Genomic DNA, 24,581 nt, shown 5'->3' with positions numbered 1-24,581 from the left:
AATCCATTTTTCATTTGCAACCTACACCAGGACAAGTTACTCTGTGTTCCTCTTGTACTTTAAAACAATATCGATCTGTACACAATTAGCAATATATATTGTAGTTACCTGAAAGTTCAACAATAACATTATATTATAGTCGATCTCTCTGGTAAGATGATTTTTTTTTAATGATGTTGCTAACAGTGTGAAACTATGAACCACATTGGGAGCACCTCAGCAGACAATAGGTTAATCCCGTGTCCCCTTCTGCGGTACCCAGCTTTCATTTAAAAAGAACCCTCATGTGCGCATGCGTGCAGCATCCTTTCTGCTTCTGAACGCTCCGTAGGGATACAGTAACGTCACAACCCAGCCCTCCAGCCTCCCCCCCTAAAAGCTGAGCTGTGGAGCCAAGAGGGAGACATGAGGATGGAGTGAGTGGGAGCAGGCACAGTCCTCCCTCTTCACCCACCCACCCTTCACCTCTCAGCCTACCCAATATCTAGACAAGCAGCAAGGAATCTAATACAAGGAGTACAGAGCAGAAGCAGCTATGCACACATCCATGGAGTTAAAGAAATCCATCTCTGCCACCTTGGAGACAGACAAGCCAATGAAGAGCTATGGAGCAGTGGAGGAGACTGACTGGAAGGCAGGGGGGCTGGGGAGAAGAAGTAAGTACCGCTTTATAATATGCATACTGTAATACATGACAGGGCAGCAGCCTAATTACCCACTCTGTTCATTTTCTACCAGTTCAGCGTTTACTTAATGACATATTACCATTTAATCTACATGCAATATATGGTTAAACTACAGAACTGGTCATTGCGCTCACATGCTGAGTGTGTATATTTCTGTGTCCATCTGTTTTGGTGTTATAGTGTTCAGGGAATGTCTGTACTGTAGCCACTTCATATTGAAATCCTCAGTTATCTGTATTCCTGTTGTCATTACTGCGCATACTGTAAAGAGGAACACGATTTACCCCAGTGTATGTCCTCAAGTATTGCATTTATTTACTTTGACTTCATTTCACCCAGTGTACTCTGTTCTTACACCTGTAAATACTATTGCACACACACATTAGCAAATACAATAACCCATTTGCCACATATTGAATTTTAGTGGTAATACAGAGGATTAAGCTGTTTTATTTTATGGACCCACATTCCGTTAGGATTTATATATTAAGTTGATTTTATAAGTTGGCTTTTTATGATAGTTCAGTTGCAGCTATAAATTCTAGTTATTTTTCCAAAGTATGCAGTATACTAACTGTAATCATATAATAACAATGCTGTTTTATAAGAAAATAACCATGGTATGATATTTTTGCTGATTTAGACTTGAATATTTGAATTTAATTATACAGAATGGCTTTAATGAAAATTTGGGGCGAATTATTATTAGCATTTTATTTACTAAACAGTGCAGTGTGTTTTTCTACAAGCACTTTGTTTATATTTATATAAAAGTCTCTATGGTGCAAATTGTTCATATTCATTTGACATACAGCAAAGAGCAAAGGAAACCAGAGTAGGGACATGAATTACATTTTATTTGAAACAAAACACAATGTCAAGATATCCATTGAGAATATATACATAACAACCTAAATGCAGTGTTGCTGACATTCCAGAACAACATATTTATCTAATCTAAATGGAAGCTAATTTGCTGTACAATGAAGCAAGATTACTATAATAGTTGTCTAATTAGCCCTATTTTTATCCTCTAGTCCTTATTTTTGTTTTATTTTGCTTTGGTGTTTTTCTGCCGCTTGGCTCTCATACACCCTATTTATGCTGCTCACAACAGATACATTCATATTGCTCTGTTTATTTCCACATTGAAATTTAATGACATTGATAAATTAATGTGGACATGGTTCTGATTAAAGATTGGAAGGAGTATGCTGATAAAGTTTGGATTGGTTATCAGAAAGTCATTTGGAACATTAACAGATTCTTGTTACATATCTAGTCCGGCTATTTTAAGTAAATTCTTTGACTCCAGTACACAGTATATGGAAGATGAGTCATTCCGTCGAGAGATCATACACAGTAACTTTAATGAGGCACCATGAAACGAACACTGTATTACTAACTGTAAGCAGATTTTACCAGGGATGCATTGAATATTGCCATCTTTGATCCAAATGGTGGGAGGACATTGTGTTTCTTGGCATGTGATCGTTTACATAGATATTCAGACATTTGCAGGCTTTTGTGTTGTGTTTGATCAGATGTCAATTTGATTTAAATATTTTATGTTAATGTTTATACTTTTCAAGTACAGTTCCACACTTTTACTCAATAGACAGGGGGATTGGTGTTTGTGAAGACTGTTGTTGATGACTACTTACTCTTGAAACCTTTGAGTGGTGGAGATTTAGTAATGCATATTAAATGAATAGTAGAGAGGATATTAAAAATAACGCTTGCTTCACTAAAGACTGTTGATCCCTTGTCAGGTGATAGGCCTATTATTCTCATGTAGACATTTCAGATGTATGAACTTTGTATAATACAAAGGTGCATTTCCATACCCCAGTATCTCATAACACTATTCTGTAGTATCATCATCATCATCATCACCATTTATTTATATAGCGCCACTAATTCCGCAGCGCTGTACAGAGAACTCATTCACATCAGTCCCTGCCCCATTGGAGCTTACATTCTAAATTCCCTAACACACACACACACAGACAGACAGACTAGGGTCAATTTGATAGCAGCCAATTAACCTACCAGTATGTTTTTGGAGTGTGGGAGGAAACTGTAGCACCCGGAGGAAACCCACGCAAACGCGGGGAGAACATACAAACTCCACACAGATAAGGTTATGGTCGGGAATTGAACTCATCACCCCAGTGTTTTGTGGCAGAAGTGATAACCACTTAACCACCATGCTGCCCTATAGTAGTGTAATTACCACCAATGCAGGGGGGTGCAGCCATTGTGAGGCCTCAGACTGGCCCAGCAGCCTCCAGTCTGAGTTGCCCTCTCCCGATTGAGGCTCCATTTTTGCTTTCAAAAGAGCAGAGTTAGGCCTCTTCTGAGCATACGCGGGTCAGGTGGAGACCCAGGTGTTTAAAAAGTAATTTTCGACAATTTCCATATACCCTCACCCCTTCCCTTATACAGCACTGGTCACTATGTGCAATACCACTGGAGAGCATAGGATTCTGAATCTCCTTGGACTAACATCTATTTGATGGACTTCACAAACGTGACTCATTACCATGTGTTATATGTTAGTACAGTACGATAGTGTGCTCACATAGAGATAAGCTAATTTGTTTTGAAATTTCATGTGAATCGCGTTTCGCCGCAAAACAGACTGTTTCGTATAGGTGTGAAGCTCTGGCTATATAATCTTTGAATTTTATTTTTTCCTTGACATTCCACATAATACCATCCTACACTGTATGTGTCAGTTCACCTTCGTAGATTTTATAGTTTATAAACAGATTTGTGACAAAGATGGTCAACGCAGTGTGCTATGGGGTAGAGTTGTGGTAGGACTGGTAACACCTAAGGTAAATTCCAGTGGTAGTTTTGAACATTTTACACACCCCTATGCACACATAGAGAACATAATACTAAGGTAGGGACAGCTGGACAGCACCTTGGATATGGCAATGTGCAGATCTGTGCTACTGTTGTTAGACAGGAGAGAGTTGGAAGTACTAACTGTTTCAAACCTTTGACTTTTATGTTGGTAATTGCAACAGTCCACGGTGAGATCCAAGTAAGCACATCTAGATTTCCTGACAGCCTCTCCATACATGGCTGGCATTTGCCCCACTTTCTGCTGCGCTGGTGAAGCGGTTTGCAAAGAACTAATTTAAAATAAATGGTGGTATATTCATGATAACAGTAGAGCAAGTTATATGGAACTGTGTGCTTCTAAGATCCTGGCTACTTGTCCTGAGCACATGAAATGTACCCATATACTCTGAATATCGAGGTCAGGAGCAAACGCAGGATTTGTAGAGGGGTGTTTCCACACAACGCTGCCAGTGGGCGTGACCAGCATGCATGGGGCGCGGCTATAATTTTATACAGTGCTTGGCTGCTCTCCAACTCTTCCTATGCCCATAATATACATGGGCAATGCTGCGTGTACTACTGTTAGGTGCACGCAGCTCTCCCTTTTCAAGCAGAGCTGTGTGAAGCGGGAGCAGGGTCCAGCCAACTCAATTATAGAGTGCCCCAGGTTTTGCAGGGGGGTTTCCAGGCACTAGGAACCCCCCCCCCCCCTCGGTTTGCCTATGGAGTTGAAGCATATAATAGAACTCCAGTCTTCAAAGATATTTTAGATAAAACCCAAAATCTGCTAGAACAGGAGCTTACCCTTCTCCATCTGTCTTCTTGATATGTTTATCTTAATATTCATGACATTTTTAAAGACGGCAGCAACCAAGATAATGTAGCACATTCTGTGTCTTGCTGAGAGCAAGGTTAAATTAGTTTATCACTATTTTGTGACTCGGTGGTCTCCTTTGTGTGTTTCCAAGCAGGGAAGATTCCCTTTGCCTGCTGACTGCTGGAAATTTTTCAACATTGGAATTGTCAAATCTGTCATGAACAGTTTGAGATTTGCTGGCCTATAAACTACACTCTGACCTTAGAGAGTTTCCTCAGATCAGAGGATTCCCATTTAAAGGGAAGGCAAAGTCACTATTTTATATTAATTTACATTAAATACTGTGTAATACTAGCTGAATACAGTAACTAAATTGGTTATACTTAAATAAATAAGTCTACCATGCCCTTCTTCTCCTACCTGATCATGCAGATAATAACTGACAGTCAGGCAAACGTACTTTGCAGAAATGCACATTATAGATTCAAACACAGGGGCAGAAACAGTAATGTCACAGGAACTCCATTTCAGCTTTACATCCCATACTTTGTACCCCCTGCTCCGGACTCCCTGAAATTCAAACGCAAGTATAGCCTGGAGAGATAATACTCTACGTTTTACATAAATCACTGCCTACTGCATTCCTCATTAGTTTAAACGTTTGCAGATTTTTTCCAAGATAATGTTTGTTTGACTCTCAATAAAGAAGAACTTCAACCAAAATCTACATTCTAGTGTCTTGAGTTCCTCTCACCTCTGATGTCCCATTTGCTGCATCTGTTGGTTCAGAGATGGACTGTCTAACCCAAGTCTCCTGTATACAACGCTCTCATTTCAGCTAATTCAGTAAGGGTAGTTGGTTCTAGAAAGGCTTTTTGTTTTGTTTCAAGAGATTGTATTTTCAGGAGAACCATTTACCAGATTTTTATAGGCAGCTGTGATGTCGATCTCCAACCCATGTGTGCTTCCATTGCTTTATTAACCAATAGGCTGGGGCACATAGTATTTGGGGATGGGAGCGGTGAGATCCTACCTACTTCAGGGCTATCTTAATGCATAGGCATGGTGGGCAGTTGCCCGGGGGCCCCACATGCATGGCGGCCCCATAGGCTTGCCAATTTGTCAATATATTATTCTGGAAATTGTACTCAGAGTGTTCATGTGCATGACGGTGACCAACTGTGCAGGAGAATGTTCATTGTCAAGACTGAAACTGATAATAAAATCAGCTTTGCAGCACAATGGGGCAGCAACGTTTGAACTGGCTTTCACTCATGTGTATAGAAAATGACATCCTGAAGATTATTGACTTCAAGCCAATTATAAAACAATTCGCAAATGTTTGTGTTGAACACATGATTAATAGTAATTTCATACTGTGCCATCTCCGTCTGTATGATTTACCATTTTAATGTTGAATTTCTTGTTTTTCAACTTCAAGGCTCATGTTATATTGTCTAAACGTTTGTGTGGATTAATTTCTGCCGTACAGCATGTTTTTTAATGTTTAAACACTGATTTTGTTGGAGGTACCAATAAATATAACCTTAAATTTATCGATAATTTCCATTTTTATTCTTTGAGTGGTTGTGTAGGTAGGGCCCCAGTGCATTGGAGCACTACCTAGAGGACCCAGAACCACACCATAAGCAAGTGAATGCAGCAACTTTCGAACGCAAAGGACCCTTACTACTACCTACAATTTCATGGGTAGAACAAGGAGAGGAAGGGCACATACACTTAGTCAATGTACAGTAAAGGCGTGCTAACCTCAAGCGCACACCTCTGTCGTATCACTTGCACCAGCTACAGGCCAGGTGTAAGTACCGATTATTAGTGATGACAGTCCAGTATGCATGCTAGAACATGTGTTTGGAGGGTGAATTGTAAAAATCCATTTTTTATACAGTAGACATTAATGTACAGTCCTATTAAATGTATTTCATGAGAAAAAAAATGTTTAATGTTTAGTCAATAATGACTTTATTACTAACAGGTGACATTAATTTAATTATTTTTTTCTGTGCCACATATGTATTGGACGTATTCTGCAGTGTATTGTCTGTTAGAACAGAGCGCACCTAGGGGTAGATTTACTAAAAATTGTGTTATGATCAGTGGTCAAAGTGGGGGTTTATATGGTGATATGCCATGCCGCCACTTCTCCTACTGTCTTCATTGTAAAACTACAGAATTCCATCCACTTACATTGCCATTACATTTTTCATACCGTGCATCATAAATAATTATAGCCCCCCATTAGCAGTCAAATAGTATTGCCTAGTTAATATAATTATATATTTATATTTCCCCATTATATAATAAATTGCATTGCATCCTTAATGTAATGGAAAAAAATTAATTTGCCCCATAAGATAATTCTAAATTAATTTAGCCCCTTAATCAATAAATAATGATTGCCCCCATGATTTATATGCTAATGAAGCTTCTTCTTATGTTCTGAATGGCAAGATAACTCACACAGCATGAGTATGAGCAGTCTCGCCAGTCACGACCACCTCTTTTTTCTGGCGCTTTGTTGAACAGCAGCTTAGTAAATCTGGATGTTTGTTTTTTGATCATGTTAAAAATCGAGATGGCAATTTGTAAAGTGCTGGTTTATTAAACTGTGGTTTTCAACCTTTTAACTGACAGTTTGGCCTCTGGTAAATCTGGCAGTTTTTAAACCGGCAGTTTAATAAAACCGCCTTTTATACCACTTTCATACTGCCACCTCGGCAGTATCCCGGGTACATGAACCCGGGATATTGACGGAGGACAGAGTCTCCCACCTGCCAAATACCTGGGTAGACCGTGTTCACACTGAACATGGGTCTGCCCGGGTCTCCATGGCAACATCACAAGAGGAGCTCTGATTGGCTCCTCTTGTGATGATTTTTTTTTTTACTTTTTAATTGGTTCTCACCGTTCACACTGGCATCTACCCGGGTCGGACCCGGGAATAACCCTGCAAAAGACCTGTGTTCAATTTCAGGTAATCTGACCCCCTTTCCCACCAAGCCAAGACCCGGGTTGCCAGGGCTCGCCCCGGCTATAACCTGGGTCTTTTTTGCAGTGTGAGATGGGTATTAGTAAATCTACATTTACATCCACCCATTGTTGAAAATAGACGTGCATATGCCCGAATTACATGCGTTTTTTAAAAATGCGCACAGAACGTTCATTTTGCATGCCTTAATGTATCAGGCCCAGAGGCATTAAATGGAGCAGATCATAGTTAAGGACACATAAAATTTGTAAGAATGTACTAAAAGTTTCACTTACGAAATGAAAAAAATGAATAACATATGACAATCAATATGTTACTATTTCAATTTATATGGGGCACAATGCAAGCACAGAAGACTCCCTTGTTGGTGGTGTTTGGGGTGTGTGTGAAGGAAGTCGATTTTACATTAAGAAGAATGAGTTTGTTTTTTAGCCTGGTGTGGAAGGCGAGAGGGCAATATGAGCATTTTAGCCTAGGTTGGCCTGAACCCATAAGCAGGCTCTTTGTGTATCAGTGCATCACTCATCACTGTTGGTAAGAGAGCCTTCCCAGTGTGTTTGTAAAATGTAAATGAAAACAATTTGTCTCCCCTATTGTGTGAGTCCTAATAAATGACCCAAATAGCAAAAAAACACAGAATGACAAATAATTAGCCACTAAATTTAATATGGCCCACACACAGGCACTGAACCTGTAATAGGGCACATAGCATTCAGAAGTTATATTTGTGTGGTTGCAATAATGTTGTGAGACTAACAAAGGTATATTTATGGTTACGTATATATTTTAAATTTCTGCTATTTTTCCTGATATAACACAAACCATATGTGGAATAAAGAAATATTTATGTCAGTCCTCAAATCCCAATATAAAATTAATAGTTCTAAAGCTATTTTTCATTTCACTGATGCATAGCAAGCTTGTTAAATTTGGACTGGTCACTAAGGTATAAAACACCTCCAGTAATATCTAATATATATTAGAAGCATCAATGTTAGCGCTGTGTTGTCTTTTAGATTTTTTATGAATGCCAGTACACATGACCTGTTTAGGACTACCTACCTTGTGTGGTATGTAGTCATTTCATCATCCAGCTATTATTGCCCTTTTATAATATTGACAGGTAAAAGAGATGTAAAAATGCTTAATTTGGTTTAAATTTATGGTACTTTGAGGCATTTTATTGTAGATGAATCATTCGCTGTCCTTTCTTTCTTCACAGTCCTGTGTTTCCTTGCTTGTTTTTAATACCCATAGTCCATATTTATTTGCTGTTAACTCATTACATTGAAAATTAAATAACATGAAATAGAATTAGCCGAGCAAGCGGAAACCCACGATATGACATAGTCTAATGAAATTGACACAGATTTAATCCTCTTCTAATATGTTTTGAAACTTGAGTGGCCAGATTTCTGTTTGCTAGAAGCAATGTACTATACAATTTACATACACAACTGGGCTCTCTGTAATAATAATGTTGTCTACCTGAGGCAGCCTACTGCTTATTTTTACACTTAGTACACCTTTAGGAATCTACATTAGCTGCAGGTAGTATTTTGCAGACATTAGGCATTTTGTTTTGGTCATTAGTGTATAAATACCTCTATCTGCAGGGTCTACATGATTGTGTCTAACTGATTATGGAGAATCATCATCATCATCACAATGGCGGATCCGGGGGGGGGGGGGGGGGGGGCGATCGGGGCGTTCGCTCCCCCTAGCAGGGGCTTGCTGCCAGCGGCTGCACACTATATGCAGGTCCGTTCGGCAGTGACAGGTAGGGACAGTGTGCTGCCCGGCCGCTCTGATTGTGTTTAAAACACAATCAGAGCATCCGGGCAGCACACTGTCCCTACCTGTCACTGCTGAACGGAACTGCACATAGTATGCAGCCGCCGGCAGCCTTAGATGTCAAAAAGGGGGTGGGGCCCAAATCGCCCCCCCTAAATCGCCCCGGGTAGAAGAATTCTCTAGATCCGCCCCTGCATCATCGCCATTTATTTATATAGCGCCACTGATTCCACAGCGCTGTACAGAGAACTCATTCACATCAGTCCCTGCCCCATTGGAGCTTACAATCTAAATTCCCTAACATACACACACAGACAGAGACAGACAGACAGAGAGACTAGGGTAAATTTTGATAGCAGCCAATTAACCTACTAGTATGTTTTTGGAGTGTGGGAGGAAACCGGAGCACCCAGAGGAAACCCACGCAAACACGGGGAGAACATACAAACTCCATACAGATAAGGTCATGGTCGGGAATTGAATTCATGGCCCCAGCGCTGTGAGACAGAAGTGCTAACTACTAAGCCACTGTGCTTACCACTAAGCCACCGTGCTGCCCAGAGACCAATTGAAACAGCGATTGTTACCCTTTAGCCTATCCTGATAAATAACCTTTTCAGGGAGATAGGTCTTTAAGTATGATTTAAAATAAAATCTTACCAGCCTAGGGGGCCTGTTTAATATGTCCAGCAATAACCAAGATTTTCTATTGCTGTAATGATAGAAAATTTAGTTGCACCCCAATTTCAGAAAAAAAATTAGTTGGGGGCAACTGAGTTATTCTCTGCTTCTCAGTGATACTGACTGGCCTTACCGCTTTGCCAGCCAGTCCAGGGTGCTTCTGCGCATGCGTGAACCTTCATTGACGGTTTACACATGTGAATTGGAATTGCAAGCTTGGAATTGGGCTTTCAGTTCCACTTTCATTAAATAGAAAGCTTAAAATGGACCGATGCAGAACCAGAATGATCATATGAAATTTAGAAAGCACATTTTATACACGTCTGGTTATGCGAGTGAACATCAGAGAAGTCTTAAAATACAGGGAAACCTTATAACGTCATAGAAGTAATCCATACAGGATAAATAATGTAATTATTCTGACAAAAAGAATTCCACCTAATGATATTCTCCACACTCCAATCAATGCCTGTAATATGCCATCAAACCTAACACCACAGAAAAAGATGGTGAACTGAATGAATGAATAAATAAATAATTCAAGTCAGCTTGAATTCCTTCAACTGCATGGTTTCACCTTGTGTATTAATGATGACGCCCTACCTTGCATAAACTCTTACAAAGTAGAATCTGAAGAAGATTTGAAGAAAATGTAGAGCAGAGGCAAATGGAAATACCATTCCATGTTCCTGTCTCTTTTCTCTTAATCTTCTATTTACTTTAATAGCTAACCTCATTTTAGCTTCCCAGGACGCTGGAGCAGAATAATGAGCCAAACAATTTTTATTGGATTCAGAAAGTCCTAAACTACATTGACTGAGAAGGTCTGGATCTGTTTAGCTCCTGGAGCAAAGTGTTGGATTTCAACTTTGTGTTGTTCAACAGTCTTGCGGTCTTGTTTGTGTGAGCAAAAATTAGCCTATGTAGATGATTTTCTATGTGGATCATTTATCAACTGATTACATGATTGGGTTCCGAGAATGAAAATTAAATGCCCAACCTTGAGGCATGTGATACCTGTCACCCTGTGTTTCTCAATAGCTGCTGGTGATAGAGGATCGACTCTAATGTCATCTCCTGAGCAGCAATCATCATGGACAGATATTGCACCAACTGTGTAACAATTTGATGCTGATAAGTAAAGATTTAAGAAAAACAACCAAGCATACTGTCCCATTATAATGTAATGTGATACCATGAAAACTTTTGATGAACACCAGCAACCCAGGTTACTCATGTTTCTCACCTATAGAAGCACACTTTACCTGAGCTAGATGCGCTCCCCTGCACTCTGTTGCCTCCAGGACTTCAGTATGGATTTATTGGTGTTTGTCACTCAGACATAGAAATTACATGGAATAGGCAGACAAGACAAGTTTAATAACAAACCAAGATCGGGAATCAGATCGGCAGTAACAATACAGACTCAGCAGGCAAATCCTTTATCAAAAAGAAAGCAGCGCAGTTCCTGGACCCATATCACTGATAATAATCAAGGTCCACTCTACAATCTGCAAGCTGATATAATAGTCTGTCTTATTATCATGTAAGGGCCCATCCTTACCCTGTTGGCCTAATTGTTATGGGGGGACCTTTGCAAGCAACAATCCTCCATGTCTTTTTGATTAAAACACCTCAGTGTATCTCTACACAAACCCTGTTTCATTATCTTATCTTATCATATCTACTACAAAATGATGAAAGACAAGAAGGGATCCCAGAAAAGATACTTTGGCTAATAATTAAATCACTATATCATGTCCCTTACCATGGTAGGAGTTTGATGACTCACTTCACCTGTAGCAGATGATAATAGATGCAAACAGCAGCTATTCCTTCCCTTTCTGCAAGAGAAGTCTTTAAGCAGATATCAGCACCGCCGCGGCAAAGTAACACATAGCTGGATAGGGGATCCCTCGTTCCCTCGCTGTAATGTTCCAACCTTATATCTTATCATATATTCCAACAGTCATACAATATATCACCTCTATTTTGTAAGGAAACCGCACTGAACCCCTTTATCAGTCACAAACCGCACTCTGCGCACTTGTGACTTGGAAGCTTACTGTAAGGGAACACAGGATTCCAGCCAAATCTCACACTCACCTCTTCCTCTAAGGCTATCAATTTAGCTGGTCCCGTCCCAACACAAACGCACGCTTCACACCTCTCAGCAACTGCCACCAGCTACGAACAAGGCCCGTAGCAAGCCTATGACTTAATCACCCAATTGCACACACTCTGTGTTGTGATAAACAGTTAACCCCTCACACACTGGTTTCTAAAGAGTTAATCTAGCCAAGCAATCTGTCTCTTCTAAACAGTCAATGAATTTGTTTTAGAGCAATAGGGACAGAACTATTAAATTGTTAGATTTAATATACAAAAAGTGCAATGCTTACAGAGAATAAAAAAAAACAGTAAGATAAAAATTTGACATACAAGTAAAAAATTGCAAACAGTTATAAAAACAAATGGGATGAAAGTACAGAGCATAGTTTACTTATCATAATCTGTATGCCTGGGGGTAGGCAGAAAAGATGGATAGTCCTTCAATTAGATTGATCCCCAAGAAACTGACAACTTGCCCCTTCCCAAAACGGGTTTTTTAAGCAAAATGAAATGGGACGTTCTTCACAGGGGCGTGTTAATGCTAATAGGGGGGCAGGAAAGTCCCGTAGGTGTAATATAGTTTTCTCACAAATATTCCCAAAGTTTTGACCTTTGGGTAATTCTTCACAGATATATCCCAGAGACATAACTCAGTACCTGTCATTCACAACCGTGGTGTGATTTCTGCTCCTCAGTATTGAGTGGCACCCAGATTTCCCAAAATATGAACTATGAAGACATTTTCCTTTGAAACCCATATTTCTATATACCTGTATAGGCATTCAAATGTCGACTTTGTCTCCAAGATTCTCATCGAGGCATCTGGCTCTCTCATTTACACTTAGTGGTTCTTTGTGTTTACAATACCTATAGAAAGGAAGTCAATTAGGAATATATGATCAAAAACAATGGATGTATGTGATCTGCATATGTTAAGCAGGTCTCCTCGCAAAAGGGTTTGCTCAACTTAGTTACCTCCTACTGGGCTAATTGTTTCCTTTTTAAAACATTTGGTCAAACATTTATCTGAGTTGAAAATCAGGTTCATTTATGTATCAATGCAATATTTTATTTGGTCCCTGACATTCAATATTGTATTTCATCATATCAGATTTATGCTCTCATCCTGACAGGGAGACTACTATATTGTGTGTCTCAGCATTGAGTTGTAATGGAACATACTTAATGGAAACCCATGATCTCAGGGTAGATATAGGAGTCTCTCCATAAGAGGAATCATATGCGGTATCTACTTGCACAAGAATTCTTTACCATTTTAAGGGACATGAAATAGTTCTACTAACAAATGTGGATCGGCAAAAGGACCCTGTATTACGCTATAATTATCCTCACGGGGAGCAAGGTGCCCCATCATATCACATTCTACATCACTCACTGTGTTACTCAACAAAATCTACAAATAGTGAGGTGAGCTGGCCACTCGCCTCACTTTTTAGTTTATTTGCTTATATAACGCTCTCAGTTAATTATGTAGTTGCGGATACTGTATTTTCAATATTGTTTTATAATTTCTCATTTAATCTGTACTCCAATTTTTTTGTTATCATTTATTGTTTTTATTTTTTTGTGTCGTATGTATATGGTTAGGTCATGATATAATCTATATCATAGCTAATTATTAATAAATTATTATTTTTCATGCAGTTGGGAGCCCTGTGTGTAGTATTTTGCTATATTATATATATATATATATATATATATATATATATATATATATATATATATATTTTAGTTACTATACATTGAACTTATTACTTGGGTGCTTCTTGTTTGTTTATAATCTGTTTACTTTTTGAGGGAGCTGACATGTAATATTGAGAATTTTAACTCTATAAGTGCCTTGGATATTCGTTTTGGTTCTTGTTAAATACAGTGCCAACCCTGGAAAGGGAACTATCCCCATTTGATACCCAAAACATTTAATTTCACGTATTTACAAGTTTTCAGTGGAGAACCTATTTTTGGGCTGCTGCGCTATACAGAGGCCTGGGATAAAGACCTAGCTAACTCTATTGGTAACCCTCAGTGGGTAAATTTGTTTCAACTTATTCAGGAAAGCTCCAAGAGTATCTCAATGTTTGAGACACAATTTAAGTCTTTACTAGGTGGTATAGATACAAAAGCCAAATCAGCGAGATGTTCCAAGGAGTGTCTAACTCATGTTGGAGATGTGGCTCTGGTGTGGATATTCTGTACCATATATGGTGGGACTATCCTGGGTTCACCATATATTGGCAGGATATTATTAAATTAGCAGATTAATTATAGGAGGTGAGTCCTCCCAAGCCATGGAATTTTGGCTTCTAAATGCAATAACTGCTGTAAATGTTAAAAATCACTACTTAAGCACATTAACAGTTCTGAAAAGGCAATGCTACCGACCCATTGGAGACCCTCTTCCCCAATCCATTGAGGAATGGTGTAAGCTTAATTTCTATATGGATATAAAAGATTTTACATCATCTGCAAAGAACCTTTGCTCTGAGTTCCAAAACACGTGGTATTAATGGCTAAATTACAGGGATTCTCATACTTACAAATCTCATTTCAATCAGGGATTGCAGTCTTCTTGATTCTTCTCTCTCTCTTTGGGATATACAGCATGAAACTATGGGAGTTCTCCTTACCCATTCTCCTAAATACTCTGGAAGCGGAATCATCGATAGCTCCGAAAAGGGATCTGACTTTAAACTCTTCACTGATCACTATCCCCCCTGTACCTACATATCATCAGTATAACTCCACCACACCCATGCTGGAGATTCAGAGGTCCAAGTGTATGATACTGAAGGTTTTCCTTTGGCTTTTTCCTCCATCCGCCCTCTCTCACCCCTTCCCCGTACCCTTTTCCACTTTGTTCATACTGTTTTTTACCATGAATACTGCAATTTCAAATACACTTGTACCAACATGTTTATTGTATTGTAAAAATTATAATAAAAAGATATTATATAAAAAAGAAGCAGGGTCAGAAACTAGTAGAGCAGCGAAGCAGCGACAGTATAAAATAATCAGGGGTAAGGCAAGCTCAAATGATGCAAAAGTCAGGGTTGGACATGTGTAATGAAAGGCTATGGTTCAAAGTTGGTGCACAAGATGTAGGTGTAGACAGGTCCTTCCTGGTCCTTCGTATTCAAAAACTGATTGCTAGGCCAGACCTGACAAAAAGCAACTTATTTCCCTCAAAACTATTAACTAAATAGTTATCTGTAAATTATTGTATATTTAGGGTGTAAAATTCATGTGCTTCATAAAACACACTATATTTGGTCCTGTGTATTAAACCTTTAATTCCACCCAATTGGCAGTGCCTATATATATCTACCATATCAGGCGCGGGCTGGGAGGTATCAGCCCGGGGGGCACATAGGCGGCCGCATCGCGTGTCACGTGATGCGGCTGCCTGTGCGCTGACGTAAAAAAAAAATGACTGCATCCACGGTGGGGAAAGGGGGGAGGCGGCCGGCCCGAACAGCCGCTAGACTGAGCGGCCCGGGTGCCCGCTGCCCCCCTGCCCCTGGTTCAGTCCACCCCTGTACCATATGTATCTTCACTTCACTGATTGTCATTGCTCATTTTGTTAGTTATTACTTTCTTTTTGTGGTTAGTATGAAACATTCTTTAGTTGTCATCTTATCCTTTTGCCAGTGAAAGTGAGTATCTTATGCAGCCAGCCCTCAGCGCTCACAATATCAGATTTAGGCGATTGTTCCTTTGCATCAGCAATTTGATTACAATAATTGTCTTACACCCTAATTCACCATAACTGCCTGTTGAAACAGATAAACACACGATTACTGCATCAAGTCAATCCTCACTATAGATTTTCCAAATCCTTTTAGGAATAGGTTATAATTAGAGTCTCACAATGTTTACAGAGCCTTCTTTAGGGTTAAAAGCAAAGCAAAAAAAGGAACAAATTTGTTCCCGGACTAACTATGCTGTGATGCAAATGTTGCAAATGCATTTGTTTCATTTGTTTTGCATGCAAGGGAAAATTCTGTCTGTGTTTGCATGTAGCACACAAATACTGTGTAGCTTTATTTTTGCACTGTAATTTAGAGTTGAGTTAGGACATCCCGCTCTCAACTCTAAATCTGTCTGCACATTTTTAATTTGTTCCTCCGCCTTCCTGCAGTGCAGCATGAATTTGCCAAGGTGCAAATTTGCTCCTCACTGTGCTCCTAATGCTAAATATGGCCCAATTGTCCTGAATCTCTCGGCTGCATTTGACATCGTTAACCACTCTCTTCTCATGCAAACACTGCAATCCCTAGGTCTTCAAGACACTGTTCTATTCTGGTTCTCATCCTATCTTTCTAATCGCTCTTTCACTGTTAATTTCTCTGGGGCCACCTCTGCTCCGCTTCCTTTATCAGTTGGAGTACCGCAAGGCTCAGTGCTAGGTCTTCTGCTGTTCTCTATCTATACTGCTTCTCCTGGAAATCTAATAAGTTCCTTTGGATTTCAGTATCATCTCTATGCGGATGATACTCAAAATTTTCTATCCCCTCCTGATCTCTCGACATCTGTGTTGTCCCGTGTAACTGACTGTCTTTCTGCCATATCATCCTGGATGTCCTCTCACCAACTCAAACTTAATCTTTCTAAAACAGAATTAATAATATTCCCACCCACCAACAAGAGCATACCTGACATTTCTATCTCTGTTGATAACATGACCATAAATCCCACCCCACAAGCTCGCTGCCTAGGTGTAATCCTTGACTCACATCTATCCTTTGTTCCCCACATTGACTCTATATCTAAATCATGTTACATACATCTAAAGAACATTTCCAGAATTCGCACATATCTCACGCAAGACACTACTAAAACCTTAATTTATGCACTTATCTCCTGCATTGACTATTGCAATTCCCTCCTTATTGGTCTTCCCCAAAACAGACTCAAACCCCTACAATCTATTTTGCACGCTGCTGCAAGATTGATTTTCCTTGCAAATCGTTATTCCTCAGTTGAATCACTCTGTATGTCTCTACACTGGCTGCCTGTTTTCTACCGAATCCAATATAAAATACTTTTACTAACCTACAAGGCCATCAACAAAGCTGCACCAACATACATCTCCTCTCTTGTCTCAAAATATCTCCCATATCGTCAACTCTGTTCTGCACAAGATATGCGTCTCCTATCCACCCTCATTACATCCTCCCATTCTCAGTTACAGGACTTTTTTCGGGCTGCACCCACTCTATGGAATTCTCTCCCTTGCATAATAAGACTCTCCTCTGGTCTACAAACTTTCAAGCGTTCTCTGAAAACCCACCTCTTCAGACAAGCTTATAATATTCCTTACCCTATTACCCGTTACACAATTTCACACAAGACAACTACTCCCTGACCAACATTGTTGTGTGACAGGATCATTTAGCTTATGAGTCACTTTTACCTTTACAGCCTGGATGGGCTGAAATGCAAAATGTAGACTTAGCCTTAGCCTCATGTGTCAAACTCCCATTGTCCCATAGATTGTAAGCTTGCGAGCAGGGCCTGCTCACCTCTTTGTCTGTTTTACCCAGTTTGTTTATTAGTTTATAGAAAAAGGATATATCGGCGCTTCTCCTTTAAAAAGTGTCTAAGCTGCCAAGTGAATAAATACAATACAAAAGGGCATGAAGAGAAAAATTAATCTTTCTCTAAACTCGGCGCATAGGACACAAACATGCAGTGCACAAAAATACATACAAATAAAAATAATAAAAGTGGAACTAAGCACAAACAATGAAATGATAAACTTGCAGTGATGTTTATACTCTTTGCTGCTGTAAGCAAGTGTAAACACTTGGTATGGTATAGCGGAAATAGATCTTACCCTATTCTTTCCCTGTCAGTGTACCGCTCCTCCACGTTCTACTGTAGCCAGATGTATTGCACGCAGTAGGGGAGTCCTTAGAAGTGAGAAGACTGTGTGCGCAGATAATCCTCACTCTTTAGCACACTTTCGATTAGAGCAGTGGCGGTGAGGACGTGGATCGCGTCCCTTCTATGTACAGAAGGTCTGATGGGCCAAAATACCTCCAAGTGTATATCTATGGGTATATAACCAACACGTTTAATCTTACAAAGACTTTTCCAAGGATGGGATAAACTCAACCTCCTATCTCCTTTTATAGTGGATTTTTAAATAAACTTTATTATTAGTAGGAAAAATTAATAATGTCAAATTAAATTAGGAAGAAAGGGGAGAGTATATAAAGATCTTATAAAAAACTTTAAATTCTTGCCAAAAAAGATCAATGTTAAAATAAATTCTTATTGAAGTAAATGTTATGAAAAATGAAAATAAAAGTAGAATTAAAATAAAAATAAAAATACTAAAGTTGCAATCACACATACCAAATGCTATGTCGACATACAGATCTAGAGAATTCACAAATACAATTCATTATGGATAGCATTGAGTTCATACTCACCCACAATTAGGTCCGGGGGCCCCCCCCGTGACCAAAAAAACCCAAAAAACAACCACGAGAGAGAGCTGCTGCGCATGCGCCCACGAATGCATTTCGGCAGCGCTGTCCTATACAGCAGCTGCGGCGCTGCCAAAGAAGCGTCAGCGGCGGTGCTGTATACAATACAGCACCGCCGCAGACGCTTCATTGACAGCGCCGCGGCTGCTGTATAGGACAGTGCCGCTATGGTGGGCACTGAGTTAGCGCGGGGGGGGGGGGGGGGGGGCGTTTCTGGAGACTCAGAAACCCCCCTGCGTGCGCCACTGAGGTCATTTATAAATATGTAATACAATAATGATCCCAGAACAAAGCCTTGAGGGACTCCACAAGTAAAATCTAGGTGGTTGAAGTTGGAACCAACCGCAGATTGACAAAAGCTGGAAGCTTCTTGTAAAATAGGAGTGAATACACTTTACCGCATGTGTTCCAAAGCATGAGCACCAAAGTTTCCTTAACAGTGTAGTGTGACCCACAGTGTCAAAAGTGTTTGTAAAGTATAGGAATAAAGCTTCAGTGAACTGTTCATATTCCATTCCACACTGCAGTTAATATATATATATATATATATATATATATATATATGTGTGTGTATATATATATATATATGTATGTGTGTGTGTATGTATATATATATATATATATATATATATATATATAATATATAATATATATATATGTATATGTGTATGTATGTATGTACATATAAATATACAAGTTAACCCGTGCATGATACTCATGCATTCTAGTCAAATCAAGCTACTTAAGGTCTTAAAAAGGTTCTTGTCATGCATTTGGGCCTAGCCCAGGCCTCCTCAGGGCAAGAGCATTACTTCCCGATGCAAACGGGGGGGAAGGGGGGATGATGGAAGTTAACTGACTTCACTATTCTAATTTTTTTGTCAAATAATGTCAGTATACCAAATTTCAGGTCAATTGGATGAGCCCTTTCTGAGAAAATAGTTTTTTCTTTCATATATTAGATAATGCTAAGAATTTAGTAGGTCAGTGTATAACTCCGCCCAGCAGGTGGCGCTGCAGCTTGGTTTTTTTTCCACACACAGACACACGCCACTAGGCTTTTATATTATAGACAAGTTAACCCGTGCATGATACTCATGCATTCTAGTCAAATGAAGCTACTTAAGGTGTTAAAAAGGTTCTTGTCATGCATTTGGGCCATAGCCCAGGCCTCCTCAGGGGAAGAGCGTTACTTCCCGACGCAAGCGCCCTTTTTTAACGTGGTTTTGTCCACATGTCACCACCTCATAATTTTTCTCCATCACCTCATCCTTCATCTTTATAGCCACATCTATCTAGATGTCTATCCAGACACAGGGATCTCTCTCAGCGGTCCTGAGTATCACACTCCTCTCGCTCTGTCACCCCCGGCAACCACCAACCACTCCCAACTGTCACCCCCGGCAACCACCAACCACTCCCAACTGTCACCCCTGGCAACCACCAACCACTCCCAACTGTCACTTCTCCTTCAAGAAATATATATATATTTTTAAAATCTTTATGAACACTTTTAACAATTAACAAATTAAATTAACAAATTAAAAACATCTTAGTATACCAAATTTCAGCCCTTTCTGAGGTTTTTTTTCCACACACACACTAAGAATTTAGTAGGTCAGTGTATAACTCCGCCCAGCAGGTGGCGCTGCAGCTTGGTTTTATTTTTTCCACACACACACAGACTAACACACACCACTAGGCTTATATATATTAGATATATGTGTGTATATAGATGTATATATTAGAGATGCTCACTGACCCCCATGAAGTGGTTTTGGTTTTAGATCTGTATTTTTTTAAAAAAATTAAAATTGCTAAAATATGCTAAAATCACATAATTAAGTTCTTTTTTTTGGATCCTACATTATTATTAAATTCAATAACACTAATTTCAAGTCATTTGCAGTCAATTTTAACCACCTCACAGGTCACAATATTATTTTCATACACTTTCAAAAAAAGATTGCAGCAGTTCTTGCCAGTGATAAGAAAAAGGCCATTGTCATGCCTGGGCATAAGACCAAAAATCCACCTCTTATGTGTGCAAATATTTTTACAAAAATCCTGACAACAGTTGTCTAACCACTTGTAAAGCCACACTCAGTAGAGGTAGGGACCTTAACCATCTAGGATCCTTATCCATGTTACGGCATTTGAATCGAGTTCATGGAAAGCTATTGTGAGAATCAGAAACTTATGTTAAAGAAATAACAACAAACATCAGCAACCTCCCTTCTCTCATCTAGATCCCAGCACCTGCAATCTACACCCCCAACACCTTCATAATCAATATCCTCACAAGTGATGGGAGTTAGTCCTGCAACCAAGTTGCTAAGGCTAGATGACTCCTCCACTAACCATGATTCCTCTGAAGAATTATTGAGCATTAGTCCCGCTGCTGCTGCTGCTGCTGTTGGGGGTGGATCTTCAACCCAGAAGAAGACTACTAGTAGTTTACAACAATTGACTGTTAAACAATCCTTTACTAGAGGAAGAAAGTAAGAAAGCTGTCACCCGGTCGGAAAGCGGATCACAGACGCCATGGGGACTATGCTAGTATTAGATCTGTGTCCAATATCCACTATTAATGCAGCTGGTGTTGGACAATTACTCTTGAGGTCTTCTGTCCTCATTACTAAATTCCATCACGACACCTCACCTCTACCAGAAGGTTAGTAAAAATTTATTTATTGGGCTACAAAATGCCATTCTACCTACTGTACACCTAACCACAGATATGGGGACAAGCGTAACTGTGCAAACTAATGATTATATGACTGTGACAGCCCACTGGGTCGGTGATTCACCTTTCAGCAGCAGGAACAGCAGTAGCATGTACCCAAGTACGTCAAATTTTTCTGAGGCAGGCTACTCTGTGTATCATCTGCTTCACTAAGAGGCATATTATTGTTAATATATATATATATATATATATATATATATATATATATATATATATATATTTATATTATTATTAGTGTTAATAGTGTTATTGGGGATAAGGTCACCTCTAAAAAGAGATGTGTTTGCAAAGAGCATATAAAGATTTTAAGGCTGTGGGAAAGTCTGATTGAGCGTGGTAGGGAATTCCATAAGTGGGGAGCAGCACGGGAGAAGTCTTGAAGGCGGGAGTGAGAGGTGGTTATCAGACATGAGACAAGGCGCAGGTCAGAGGTAATACCGCTGACAACCTGTTTGAAAAACTAAGGGATGTCATTGCAATATGGCTTATCCTGCTTTGACTCTCCTGAGGATATGTGATTTCTGATAACGCCACCAATATTATTTGAGCATTTAAGTGGGGGGAATTCCATCACATTTCCTGTTTTGCTCACACAATAAACTTGGTGGTACAGAACTTTTTAAAAAATGACAATAACATGCAGGAGATGCTGTCTGTGTCACGAAAACTTTATGGTCATTTTCGGGATTCTGCAACAGCATGTAGAAGAATGCAGCAGCTGCAAGAAGACTAGAATTTGAGGGGGAATGTACTTTAGTCCATCGAAGTAGTCACCTGTGAAGAGAGTACAGACACGATTAGCAAGTGATTGCCTTAATTATAGTTTTTGAGAAGCAGCTACAGAAATTGAAGGAGGAAATTAAATTAAACAAATCTGCTAACTATATTGTAATTGTAGATGAAGTACTTAATTTGCTTCCCCAGGATCAAAGAGCTATCAACATCTTGTAATGACGTCTCCTCCTTCAGTTTTTCTGGCAACTGGTTTTAGGAAAAAACTTAGCTTTTTCCAAGACACCCAGTAGTGATGCAGATGAATCAGCACAACATTTTGACATTTGCTCTGCTCTAAAAGAATTGCCCAAAAATTGTGACAGTCCTGCCAAAAAATGAGCTAAAAATTCCACGAGGAAGGCCTCTATCGGCAATTACATCAAAGTACACAGACTTCTGTGATGGTGGATTCCAGCAGGGATGAATTATTATTGTTTGAGGAACATGTACACAATGATGAGGGTGAATATGATGACAGTGTACATTGCAGTTGCTGAAATCTATCTAAGAGAAGGGAGCTACCTGATGCTGGTATGCCTGGTAATATTTTAGGGAGAATAGCATCTTGGCAATTTTATGTTTTTCTACAGGAAACTTTCACCTTTTTTTAGATAGTTTTTTTTTCTTTAAAATGGTACAAGCTTTTTATTTACATTTTGGTTTTCCTGACTTAAAACTACTATGCACTTGAACATAAGCTTTAGCACATGAGGAAGAGGGATTAGAATCATCATGACTGAGACTGAAGAGTGACAACAACAATGTCACCGCTCCTGTCTCTGTATGAGCTATGGCACAGTACAATGTCACTGGAGACTTTCAAGAACACTGACAGCCCTATTATTACAATTTATGTTTCAGCACTGAACCCTGCCACCTCTCTTGTTTCTGAGTGAGCTATGTTACAGTAAAATGTAACTGCAGATTTAGAGCAAGCCAGCCAGCCCTATAATTTCTATTTCAGCACTGACTATTAGCAATGGAGCACTCCTCTTTGTCTGTTACCTCTATAACACAGTAGAATTTGCCTGCAAATTCAGAAGACAAGCCTGCTAGCTCTCCTATTTGTATTTCAGCAATGACAATTAGCAATTGAGCAATGGAAATCTTGTCTTTGGATGTATATTATTATTATTATTATTAATTTCTATTTATAGGGCGCCACTAGGTGTCAGCGGCGCCGTACAGGGACAGACAAGATTACAATACAAGGTGAGACAGCACAAAACAGTAAACAATAATCACAGTAACTCAGAGGTATATAACACTGTACACTTTTTGGTGCAAATTCAGAAGAAAAGTCTGCAAGGACTAGTATTTCTATTTCAGCAATGACAATTAGCAACACAGCTCTCCTTTTTGTGTTTTACCTATATAACACAGTAGCATTTGACTGCAGAATTTAATTTTTCTACAATGAGATTTAACACTGGAGCTATGAAGCTCTCCTGAATGTCACTGATTACTTTGTTTAACACTGCTACCACTAGATCGCCGTGGAGGGCGGTATTTATAGATTCCAAAACTCGCTAGATCTGACGACATCACAATGACGTTTTGCCTTGCTTTCGAATCCGAAAAAGTGAGAAAGTAGCTTGGTACTCGGATCCCCTAAGTTTGGGTGTGTTCGGTTTCCGAGGAACCGAGCCTGAGCATTTCTAGTATGTATGTGTGTGTGTGTGTGTATGTGTATATGTGTATATATATATATATATATATATATATATATATATATATATATATATATATATATATATATATATATATATATATTATGACTGAATCACTTATAAATAACTTCTGGTATAAATTTATTTAAAGGAAATAGCGCAGGACGCTTATTTATATAATTGCACATGCACTTATTTTTGATATTGTGTATATTCTGGTAAGGGAAATCTGTAATTTCTGAGACCAGGGGGAGAGAATTAGTTTTAGCCTTTTGTATATATTGGTGTAAAGAAATGTCTTGTTTTTGGTTTGTAACTTTTCTTGGGGAATTATTTTCTTTGGAGGAAATGTGTATTCTGCAACTGTTGGAAGAAAGGACTCATGCTACTTAGACCATTTGATGTGTGAGGGTCGTAGGAAGATGTAATTAGACTTGCTGTTAGATGCCCACTGTGTCCAAATTAAGATGCAGGATATCACAGCAAGGTTTTAAGATATCACAGATAAGCGTACATATTGTTAGCTTTGCAATGCACGTAAATCTATGTTTCGGTAAATAGGTTACATCCTGATTCTAAAAATAGCCTGTAAGGCTGTGTCAAAAATAGTATAACAATGGAGCCCTTGTAAACTGAAATGTATCATTTTGATGTTCCATCTGACCTGACCATTTATACCTTTAATCAGTGGTACTGCCCTTGTCAGAACACTTGAGCAAAAATAAATATCACTCTTTGCTTCAAGACCCTGCTTGACAACTTCTTCAGTATTTCTGTATTCCTGTGACCTGCAGACCCTAAATCTAGTCCCTTCTCTGGCTTTTTGTAAGGTTTGGACCCAGCTCTCCAGTACCACTGCTCTGCTGCTACTCAGCAGCTTTGGCCAGTGTAAAAGGAGAGTTGGGATCCATCCACAGCAC

General features: G+C 39.3%; 1 protein-coding gene across 1 annotated transcript in view; it reads left to right on the top strand.

Annotated features, from left to right (window-relative positions):
* Positions 1 to 333: 333 nt before the first annotated feature.
* The window catches only part of BMERB1 (bMERB domain containing 1), a 162,387-nt gene continuing 138,139 nt past the window's right edge, over positions 334 to 24,581 (top strand). The window contains exon 1 of the mRNA XM_075179772.1: positions 334 to 656. Coding sequence (XP_075035873.1) covers positions 536 to 656 — 121 coding nt within the window. The 5' untranslated portion in view covers positions 334 to 535. The remainder of the gene's footprint in view (positions 657 to 24,581) is intronic.

Source organism: Mixophyes fleayi, chromosome 7 (assembly GCF_038048845.1).
Source record: "Mixophyes fleayi isolate aMixFle1 chromosome 7, aMixFle1.hap1, whole genome shotgun sequence".
In the NCBI taxonomy this organism is placed as follows: domain Eukaryota; kingdom Metazoa; phylum Chordata; class Amphibia; order Anura; family Limnodynastidae; genus Mixophyes; species Mixophyes fleayi.
Note: the sequence above shows the minus strand (reverse complement) of the source record. Positions and strands in the feature narration are given on the sequence as shown.